Source organism: Martes martes (assembly GCF_963455335.1).
Source record: "Martes martes genome assembly, chromosome: 11".
NCBI classification, from domain to species: Eukaryota; Metazoa; Chordata; class Mammalia; order Carnivora; family Mustelidae; genus Martes; species Martes martes.
In genome coordinates, this window is record NC_137899.1 from 95,783,183 (window position 1) to 95,795,050 (window position 11,868).

The window sequence follows — 11,868 nt, forward strand, 5'->3', positions numbered from 1 at the left end:
CCCCTGAGCCACCAAGGTGCACCTATAATGTTTTTGATTTGGAACTAGACCTAATACTTCTCCTTTTGCACATTACAGTTTTAGATTAATATTGTGCACTGAGATGTAGTATTGTGCATTGAGATGTAATATTGTACATTGAGATTTTAACTAGAAGCAATATTTAATTGCATTCTGCTTCATAATGAAAAGTAGTTGTTCTCAAGTACAGATTTTTACAAATATGAATAGAATGTTTGCCAAATAATTTTGAAATCAGAGAATATACATTGGAAAATAGTCTTTTTTACCTTTAGAAATTTATTCCATGTCATGTGTTTCACTTCTGAAAAATTTTGGCATAGAAAATAGTCTATATTATTTAGTATTAAATATGCTTCCCAAAATCAGACTTTGTGTAAGAAAGAGCGAATCTGATTTATACAACTGTATATCTACACATGAATGTCCTCACAAAGAAGTATCCAAGCCATTAGTCCATTAGGTGGAGGGAGGAAAGAAGGTGCTAGGAAGGCAATAAACAAAAATATGGTCCATTCAAACCATCCTCGCTACCTCTTATCAGGTTGCTCCTCCCATAACTTTATGTCCTCCAAACTTGCCAATATTTTTTTCTCTACCTATATGACCCAATTGAAGATTTACATTTTTCAGGATAGCTTCTTTTGATGGCCACAAGTCTATGGTTCTGTCTTCTAATCTGAGTTTCACTTCTTCATTTCCAAAAATATGCCGGTGTTTTCCAAATAGATAACCTGATACCAACCCAGTTGCAGGAAATTCCAAACCACACATACCATTTTCCTTAAACTCAACCCCACTTCTCTTCTCAACTTCTTTATTTTTGTTAGTTATTACATCATATTACAACACACTCACACACCGGAAACTTCCTCAATTCTTCCATTTCTGTCAAGCACCTATTGAGATGCTAGTTGATGATTTTCAAATCTCTCTCATATTTATTCCATCTTCTCTATTCCTACTACCCCATCCTATCCAAATTTTTCACTGCAGTTGAAGTTTAAATGGTTTAAACCCTTCTCCTCTTCTTTTCAAACCAATATTAGACAAATCTTTATAAAATTACTGCTCTAATGTATCACTTCCTTATTTTTCTTTTATAACCATTAACATGAACTTGTCTCAACTCTTGAGTCTGTGAGAAGATATTTATTTATAAACTAAATGTATGATAAGAGGTCAATATCCAAAATATAAAAAAGGAGCTCATACAACTGAAAAGCAAAATGATTAAAAATGGGCAGGAGGACTTGAATAGACATTTTTCCAAAGAAGACATACAATTAGTTAACAAGTACATGAAAAGTTTCTCAGTATCACTAATCATCAGGAAATGCAAATCAAAACCATAGTCAAATACCATTTCACACCTGTCAGGATAGCTACTATCAAAAAGACAAGAGCTAACAAATACTGGTGAAGATGTGGAAACTTTGTGCCTTGTTAGTGGCAATGTAAATTGGTACAGCCACTGTGGAAAATAGTATGGGGCTCCTCCAAAAGTTAAAATTAGAACTATCATAAGATCCAGCAATCCCATTTCTGGGTATATGTCTAAAGACAATAAAAACAGGATATCGAAGAGATATCTGCACTCCCATGTTTATTGTAGCATTATTCACAATGACCAAGGCATGGAAACAACCTAAGTATCTATCAATGGATGAATGGACAACGAAAATGTGATATGTTTATTCAGCCGTAAAAAAAGGAAGCCTTGCAATTTGTCACAAAATGGATGGATCTTCAGGGCATTATACTAAGTAAAATGAGTCTGACAAAGACAAATGTTGTATGATCTCACTTCTCTTTAAGATCTAAAATAACTGGACTCATCGAAACAGAGGAATATGGTAGTTGCCAAGGGCTGGGTTTGGGGGAGAGAAATGGGGAAAGTGTTGGCCAACGGCTACAGATTCTCAGTTATAAATAAGTTCTAGATACCTAATGTACAACATGGTGACTACAGTTAACAGTGCTCTATAATATACTTGAAAGTTTCTATGACAGTAATAATTAAATACTTTCACCATAACCAGGAACAGCAACAAAATGGTAATTACGTGAGACAGAGGATGTGTTAACAAACTTTATTGCAGTAAACATTTTGCAATATGTATGTGTATCAAATCATCACATTGTACACCTTAATATTACAAATGTAATGTCAATATATCAATACAGCTGGGAGGGAATGTAATATATTGAAATTTGTGAGATATGACAAAAACATGTTTAGTGGAAAGCTTAAAACTTTCAATATTTGTGTTAAAGCAGAAAAAAAAAAGATTTAAAATGAATGATCTAATTCTCTGCCTTAAGAAACTAAATCAGATTTCTTTGTGAGATTAAACCTACAAAAGTAGAAGGAAGGAAATAATAAATAATAGGAAACAATGAATAAAAAATACAAGAAGTAGAGAAAAATCAAATGAAACAAGAAGTTTATTTCTTGGAAATATCAATAAATTGATAAACCTCTACCTAGATGAATTAAAAAGAGAACAAAATTTATCAAACTTGGAAATGAAAGATAGCAAGACAAGTGCTATAGACATTAAAATGAGAATAAAGGAATATTATGATCAAATTTATGGCAGTACATTAAAAACTTAGATAAAATAGGAAAATTCTTTGAAAAATACAATGTACCAAAATAGACACAAGAAGAAAGTATACTGAACTAATGAATCATTGGGCACTATATAAAAAACTAATAATGTACTACTATACCTTGGCTAATTGAATTTTTAAAATAAATAAATAAATAAATAAATAAATAAATAAATAAAGGATTAGGATAGTTAGCCATTAAAATAACTTAATAATACTATATCTATTAAGTAAATTGTAATTATAATAATTTGGAAAACCTCCCTGAATAGGAAATTTCAGTCCCATAAGATTTCTGATTAATGTTATCAAATATTTAGGGAAAGATAATACCAATTTTATACAAAGTCTTAAGTAAAATTGAGATGGAAGAAACATTTCCCAACTTGCATTATGTCAGAATAACCCTGATAACAAATTTGAAAAAGATATTAAAAATATATAGAGAGGTTAGTATTCTTCATGAATATAGATGCAAAAATTCTTAGCAGTATCTTTGGATATCAAATAGAGCAATATACAAAATAATGATACATCACGAATAAGTGAGTATTTACCCCAGGGATATAAATAAGATTGATTTAATATTTAAAATTTTTCAATGTACATCCTTATGTTAACAAAATAGAGGAGAGAAATTACACAATCATCTCAATAAATACAGAGAAATCTTCTGATAAAATTCAACTCCTATTGATAATAAAAATTCCTATTGCACTAGGAATAAAAACAGCTTTTCTTAATCTAATAAAGCAGATCTATAAGAGATCTATAGCTAACATTGTACTTAATGACAAAACTACTGAATGTTTCCTCCCTAAGATCAGTAATAAGGCAGTTTGTATATTCACATTACTACTAATCAATATTGACTGAAGATCTTAGCCAATGAAATACATAATATAATAAAGGTAATAAAGAATATAAAGGACATAGAGATTGGGAAGGAAGAAGTAAAACTGTCTCTATTTGCTCATGACGTGATTTTTTTTTGTTTAGATTTTATTTACTTATTTGACACAGAGAGAGAGAGAGAGAGAGTCAGTGAGAGAGAGTACACAAGCAGGGAGAGTGTGAGAGGGAGAAGCAGGCTCCGCACTGAGCAGAGAGCCTGATGTGGGGCTGGATCCCAGGACCCTGGGATGGTGCCCCCAGCCAAAGACAGACGCTTAATGACTGAGCCACCCAGGCACCCCTCATGACATGATTGTTTAAGTATAAAATTTCAAATAATCTACAACTACTAGAACTAATAATAAAGGAGAGTCTCAAGATACATGGTTAGTACACAAGAATCAATTATATTTTTATATACTAGCAGCAAATAATTGCAAAATGAAACTTTAAAATAAATTCTGTATATAATAAGGATATAAAATGTTAAGTACTTAGGGATAATTGTATCGACAGATATGCAGGACCTCTGTACTAAAAGCTATAAAACATTGCTGAGATAAATTAAAGACTTAAATAAATGAAGATATATATCATATTCATAGATTATCAGACAGTATTTTTAAGAGTCATTTCTCCCCAAATTGATGTCTAGATTTAACATAATTAGAATTCAAAGAGGCTTTTCTTTTTCATTTTTAGAAATAAATGAATAATGTGTTATTTTAGATTAGCTTAAACAAATCTGCAAAAAGAAAAATAAACTCTAAAGAATCACAATATCTGGTTTCAGAATTTACTATTAATCTATAGTAATAAAGAAGTGAGGTTTTGGTGAAAGGATAAACAGATAGATCAATGGAATACAATAGAACCACAAAACCAGAAAGAGATCCATGAATATATAGTCCTATGTTTTTTGACAAAGATGTTAATTCAATGAAGGGAGGGAAGACTTCAACAAATAGTAATGGAGTACCTGAATAGACATATGGGAAAAATAAAGTTCATCCCTGCTTAACATTAGATACAAAAGTTAATTCAAGATGAATTATAGCTCTAAGTATAAAAGTGAAATAATAGAGAAAAGCATAGTAGACCAATTTTGCATTTTAGAGGCAGGCACATATTTCTTATAGAGGACACAAAAAGCACTAAGTATTAAAGGAAAAAAATATGATAAATTTGGTTTTTCCAAGATTCAAAATTTCTGATCATCAAAAGATACCATTAAGAAAATGAAAGGAAAACCATAGTCTGGGTTAAAATAGTCATAATACATGTATCAGACAAAGGACCTGTATACAAAAAATCAAAAACTATATATATAACCATATATATTTATAATTTACACATACACACAAACACAAATGCTACCAAACTCCTACAAATTAATAAAAAAACAACTTAATATAAAAAGGGCATCAACTTCCAAGTTAAAAAAAAAAAGGCATCAACTGTACTTAAATGATACTTTTTTTTTTTAGAAGATCAAACAAATCAAAGTCACTTTACAAGATATACAAATGGCCAAGAAGCACCTGTGCTCCATATCATTAGTTATGAGGGAAATGCAAGTTATAACCATAAGGAGACACTATTCACTCCATCAAAATGGCCAAAATTTCTGATGATTGGGAATACCAAATGCTGGTAAGAATATGGAACAATTCTCTTACATTGTTGTTGGAAGCATAAAATGCTAAAATAGCTTTGGAAAACCCCTTTGCAGTTTTCTTATGAAATTAAATGTACATCAATTTAATGACCCAGTAATTCTACTCCTAGGTGTTTATCTAAGAGACATAAAAAGATGGATTTAAGAACATTGATTAAACACTTTATTTGTGGCTCAGTCGGTTAGACATCTATCTGACTCTTGGTTTCAGCTTGGCTCAAGATCTCAGGGTCATGGGACAGAGTTGGGTGACTGGCTCCACCCCTGCCCACGAATCCGCTGGAGATTCTCTCTCTCTTTCTGTCTCCCTCTACCCCTTCCCCCACTCATGCTCTCTTTCTCTCTCTAAAATAAATAAATAAACCTTAAAAAAACCCTTAATTCATTATAGCCCCAAACTGTGACCAATGCACATGTTCATCAATAGTGAGTGGAAAAACAAGCTGTGGCTCATACACAGTTAAGGATGGATCTCAAAGACATCATGTTGAGCAGAAGTAACAGAAACAAAAGAGTATTTACAGGATTTATACAGGAACAGGTAAAACTAATCTATGGGAAGAAATTAGTATAGTGGTTGCCTGTAGGGGATGGGGATTGACTGGAAGAGAGTACTGGGTCTTTCCATGCTGATGAAATATTGTACGTCTAATTTAGGGTGTTGGTTACACGCATGTGTACGTTTATCAAACTTCACACTGTACATTGTTGTACATTTAGCATCTGTGTGTTTTGCTCTATGTAAATTTTACCTAAACACGAGTAATACTATAAACAAATATTGTATTCTAGTTAGTCCTTTTGCCTTTTGCAGTGCTATAGGATGGAAATTTCAAAACCGCATTCTCTGTATTCTAGGCATCAGTAAATGAGCAAATATATTAAGTGTAAGTGGAATATATTTCTCATGGTTAGAGAAGGGAGTTACAAGTGTGTAAAAAGGAAAACTAAAGTGAACCATCTATTATAGGATTGGAACTGGAGGTATCTGTGTGGGGGAGTGGAGAGAGAAACAGGGCAAAACATAAATAATGAGTGAGTGTTGGTAAAGGTACATGGGACTTCTGGCAACTTTTCTATAAATTTGAAATTTTATCAAAATGTAATGTTCAAAACAAAGCCATGGAGAGGAGCAAGAGGTAATGAAGACTGTTCATAGAGAATTTATGCAAAAAGAAAGAAAGCAAAATGGTTTCTTTATGGTCATATTCCTCCAAGTACTCTAGGGGAAAGTGGAAAAAAAGGCACAATACAGGTTGCCTGGGTGGCTCAGTAGGTTAAGCTTCTCGATTTTGTCTCAGGCCATGATCTCAGGGTCGTGAGATCGACCCCCATGTTGGGCTCCTTGTTCAGTTTGGTGGTGGCTTGTCCCTCTCCCTCCCCCTTCCTCCCTCTTCCTGCTCATTCAAGCTCCATCTCTCCCTTTTTTATTTTATTTCAAAGATTTTATTTATCTCTTTGACAGAGAGAGACACAGTGAGAGAGGGAATGCAAGCAGGGGAGTGGGAGAGGGAGAAGCAGGCTTCCCGGTGGGCATGGAGCCCGAAGCGGGGCTCGATCCCAGGACCCTGGGATCATGACCCGAGTCGAAGGCAGAGGCTCAATGACTGAGCCACCCAGGTGCCCCCCTCTCTCTCTCTCTTAAACAAGTAAATAAGTAAATAAAAAAAAATAAATAAAATCTTTTTTTTTTTTTCTTAAGGGCACAATACAGTTCCACAGGAGGGTCTGACATCATCCAGCTCAAGAAAAAGGGCATCTGGAACAGTGTTTCTCAACACTGACTGTACCCTGGAATCACCTGGGGAGCTTTAAAATGATTCCTGGGTTCTACCTCTAGAGATCTGATAGAAGTGGCCTGCTGTGTGGCAGGGGCCTTGAGATTTTCAAAAGCTACCCAGACGATTTTAGCATGCAGACAAGAGTGGGGACCCCTGCCTTGGAGGGAATTCTAGGACAACTTCAGTGGCCACCGAAAAAGGAAACCAGATGAAGTTACGAATTGTGTAGCCAGTTCGGAGGTGACAGAAGGTTAGTTGGTTTTGGACAACTGGGGGGAGGTTTTGGACAACTCTGCCGGAGAGTAGGAAGCAGTTGCTTAGCAGTTCCCACAGCTAGCCGAGCTACGAGCCTCTGTGCGTGACCTGCTGTGATTTGAAGTCTGTCAAGATTTGTGTCTTGTATGTCTTTTCCTTTCCTGAGTGTTGTTGGATCTGATTTGAGGAGAGCCTCCCTGGCAGGCCGAGAATGCCGAATCTCTACAAACAGGCTTTTCAGTGAGGCTATTTTGGCAGGTTCTGATGCTTGATACCAGGCAAAGCACTGTGTTCAAGGGCAAATAGAGCAGAGCCAGAAGGCACACACCAGCGCTGGTATCCCGGGCACCCACTGAGCAAATATCTACCTCTCTTTCCTCCTACTGCAAAGCAGGTTAAGTGTACATTTCTGAATCTGTGTATTCCCAGACAAAATAACCCCTAGTCTCTGGCTTGTGTAGGAGTTTTAATGGAGTACCTCTTGAAGTTGAAGTGATGACTCTTGATCTTTCAAGACTGTCTTTTCATATCTTACATTTCCATGAAAATTGTGGAACTTAAAAAGGGTTATGTGATTGCCATAGTAGTGAATATTTTCTAATATTAAGCTAGTGCCTGTTTTAAGAAACAAGTTTAGAAGTCACGTGGAAAGCCAATCATGTTATCTTGGGGTTTAGAAGGTATTTGGTAAGAGGTGATTATCATGGTTTGGTTCATACCAAGCACAAATAATCTGTAGTATACAAAGCATTTACACTGAGTACCTCACCTCTCTATTTCATTCTTTTTCAAAACAAACTTGAAGAACCCATGCATGTCATTCTTGCCTAGGCCATAGATGGAGCTTTAATTATTTTATTCTACTATGGATGGGTTCATTGACATAAATTGGAGAGACTCTCACTTATGTCTACAGAAGAAACTAGAATAGGTTTCTGAAGGTTTTATGAACAAACAAAGGCATATTCATGAAGAGCCCATTTCGTGTCTGCTCTCAGCATAGATCTGGAGTCCTGGGATCTGCCCTGTGGTCTGCCCTTACCTTTAGGCTGCTCTGAATCCAGAGTAGAATGGTTTCCACAGCTCTCCTTAGCTTGGCATTGCCTGAGATTAGGATTGCTGCATGTATCGAGGGACAAGCTGCTAGGATCCCCACACATATCATTACCCCGATCTTGTTGTGCCACAGCATCAGTAAAGGCACTGAAATGAGGGCAGCACAGAATGACACCACGTAGAGGCAGAGAAAGGAGATGAGAGATCTGAGTGCTTTGATATGGGCCTCCAGGCTGGGGTCATGGGAGTCGTTAGTTTTGGCCTTCATTGTCCTCATGTGCCTCCCCAGAGAGACAATCAGCACCCCAGAAGAAACCAGAAAAAGCAAGAAAGGAGGGATGGACCCCAGGGTGCAGAAGATGAAGGAATGATAGAAATTGAGTTCTGTGATTTGCAAATTGAGTTCTGTATTATTCATGAAGAGCATAGTTGTGAACCCAAAGCCTGATCTACTAAAAAAATCCCCCAAACAGATGAGAGTGCATATGGAAGAGAAAACCATGGCACCCAGCAGCATCTGGGGGACCTTCCTGGAGACCCAGCTTGCCAAGCAGAGTAGGATGGTGTGAGAGAAACGGACAATCTTGGAGCAGTAGAGAAGGCTAAGACAGGTGGTGAGCCAGAGCCCAGCTTGGTTTGTGACCATCCAGAGCATGACGATGATCTGGTAGCTGAGGCTCAGTGGGTCCTTCATCCGCTGGAAGTATATAAGCTGGATGGCATCCAGGAACAGCAGCCCATGCAGGAAAAGCCGGGTGAGGCTGAGACTCAGAAGGATAAGATCACAGTTGCTCAGTGGCTGCCTCCTCACCACGTCCCAAAAATTCACCAAGAAAATGAAGGTATTGGTCAGAATCCCCACTGCAAACTCCAGGACTGAAAGGAACAGAAATGCACTCTTGACTTCATAGGACACAGTTATGACAGGAGTCAGAGTCAACATGATGTCTCTTCTTACTTGGTTAATCTAAGGCTCAACATACCACCCGGCAGAGAAGGGTCAGTGTACGTTATAAGCCAGGACCTCTCCTTCACAAGGCATCAGGCTCTTGCCCTGGATCTATCCCAAAGTGAGTACATAAAAATTTCTGACAGCAAACTTAGAAGAGGGATATATTGCTGCTTTGGAATATCTCTTGGATACACACAAGGGCTCATTGTAAGAGCAGAGGATTGATGGTTCTTTCTTTTGGGTGATGCAGAAGCTTTTAATAAACTGAGGTGTGTCCATACAACAGCCTTCTCAGAGGGCTCTGGCACAACATCAGGGATGCAAACAAGACAGGGTCTCAGTTTTCCAAGTCTGGTTTTGCATGCCCATCTGGACCTGCATGGGAGGAGAAGGGAGCAGGATTTGCTTATGGGTTTGAAGGGAACTGGCAACAGGCAAAACATATCTTCTTAATGAACTAAGGTTTGAAATGGCGCCTCTTTCCATTTACATGCCTTCTTCTATCACCTCTGAGTCATGACTCTTATCATAGACTTTGTTTTTAATGTGGATGAATGTATAGTTCCTCTCCTGGCATCAGCACACGTTAGTTAAGACTGCCCTTGCTAAGGATTTCATTCAAGCATCATCATTATGCCAAGCACTGTGCTGGCATGAGGAGCATTACTGTGAATGAGGCCAGCACCTGCCACGAAGGGAGTGGGTAGGGGGTGGTCTGGCCCAGATTATTGCAGAAGCCTTTTAACTGCTCACTCTGCTTTCCACTCCCCACTTCCTTACCCCATTTTTCTACAAAGCAATGATAGTGATCCTGCTAAAATACAACTAAGATCATGTCATTGCTCTGTTCAAGGCTTTCAGGGCCTCTCACTTCTCTCACCATAAAAGCAAAGTCCTTATAGTGGCCTATGTATGGGTCCTGCATGCCTAATCAGGTCTTCTGTCCCTTCTCAGATGTCGTCCATGATACTTGCTTCCTCCTTTATTCCATACCAGCCATATGGGCCTCCTTCATGTTCTGTGAACTCCCCACGCATGCTCCCACCTCAGGACTGGTGTGCTTGCCCTTCCCATTGCCCAAATTGCTTTCCCCACACATACCCAGGTGTCTCACTTGCTTCTCCAAAGTCATCTTCTCAGAGGGACCTTCCTGATCATCCTAAGAATGGCACCCCATATCCACATCTCGGATGCTTGTGAGCATAGTTACCCTATTCTGTATTCCTGCATGACCAGAGCATGACGATGATCTGGTATAAGGGATTATATCCTAACGCATGACATACTCTAACATACCAGGCTGTAATTTTGAAGTCTAGCCCTCTCTTAAACATTTCCAAATATCTGATGTGCCTGGGCTTTCTGGCATCTCTAATTCTCCTTCATCTCTAAAGGAATTTGAGCTGATTTTATGATCCCTTCTCCAAGCTTTGTAAAAATTCAGGCTAGTTACTCAGTGGAGATTTGGAGAGCTGATCATTTAGAGACCGGATCTTGTTTTATAACATTTCTGCCTGATCTGGTGCTTTTTCCCCACTCTTAAAAATGTTTAAACTTTTCCGGTTCTTTTGTTGTTGTCCTTCATGCTTCATCCAGCCACTCACTCATTCTGTGGGGTGAACGATGGGGAACAGGAAAGGAGAACTTGAGTGGTTGGTTTGCAATCTGTCATATGGTAACATTTCCTCTAAGACGTGGAGCTTTCCACCTCTTCACCTCTGCTTTCTCAGCCTCCTGCCTCATTGGCCGTTTTTGCTAACGTTTCACAGTCTTGCTTTGGGCAATATGCCCAGTGAGTGAGTTCACAGTTCCGTAAAGCACCTAGAGGAAGGGTGTTCTGTGTTGAGAGTCTCTGGAATCACGAGCCTTTGGAACCAGGGTCTTTAGGGTTGAGGCCTGGCTCCGTCACTTCTCTGTGTGACCTTGGCAAATGATTGAATCTTCTATATTTATCTCATATGAAATGGAGATGACCATCAAAATAACTCCTGCCTCGGAGGATTGGGAAGATTACCTGAACTGACACATACAGCATGATTGGTGTTGTGCTTGGTGCATGACATCTGAATGTGAATTATAGGACCAGTGCATCATCTAGCACTCTATCTTATAAATATATAGCCAGTGGAAATAAAGCCAGTACCTCGAGGAGGTATCTGCGCTCCCATGTTCATTGTGGCATTATTCCCAATAGCTGAGATATGGAAACAACCTAAGCCTCCGTCACAGATGAATGGATAAAGAAATTGTGACATATAGATATAATGGAGTATCATTCAACCTTAAAAAATGAGATCCCGCCATTTGCAACAATATGGATGAACCTGGAGGACATTATGTGAAGTGAAAGAAGCGTCACAGCAAGAAAAATACTTCATGATCCCACTTATATGCGAAATCTGGAAAGAGTTGAATTCACAGAAGCAGAGAGTCGAATGGTGGTTATTAGGGGTGTGGTGGAGGGGGTGATGGGGAAATGCTGGTCAGGGGGTAACCTACTCTCAGGAAGTGTGGAGGCTGAGGATGAGTCCCCATGTCTGCAATGTCCCCAGAGAATTGGACAAAGAAATGGGCCCCAACAAACTGGGAAAGTCCTATAATCACTGGCATTTTCC

At 38.2% G+C, this 11,868-nt stretch overlaps 1 protein-coding gene across 1 annotated transcript; it reads right to left on the reverse strand.

The window, feature by feature from the left end:
• Positions 1-8,239: 8,239 nt before the first annotated feature.
• TAS2R38 (taste 2 receptor member 38) lies at positions 8,240-9,244 on the reverse strand (the record flags this gene model as incomplete). Its single annotated transcript, XM_080819032.1, has 1 exon — positions 8,240-9,244. One exon carries the CDS (start codon positions 9,242-9,244, stop codon positions 8,240-8,242), a length of 1,005 nt encoding a protein of 334 aa, XP_080675158.1.
• Between the last annotated feature and the right edge of the window lie 2,624 nt (positions 9,245-11,868).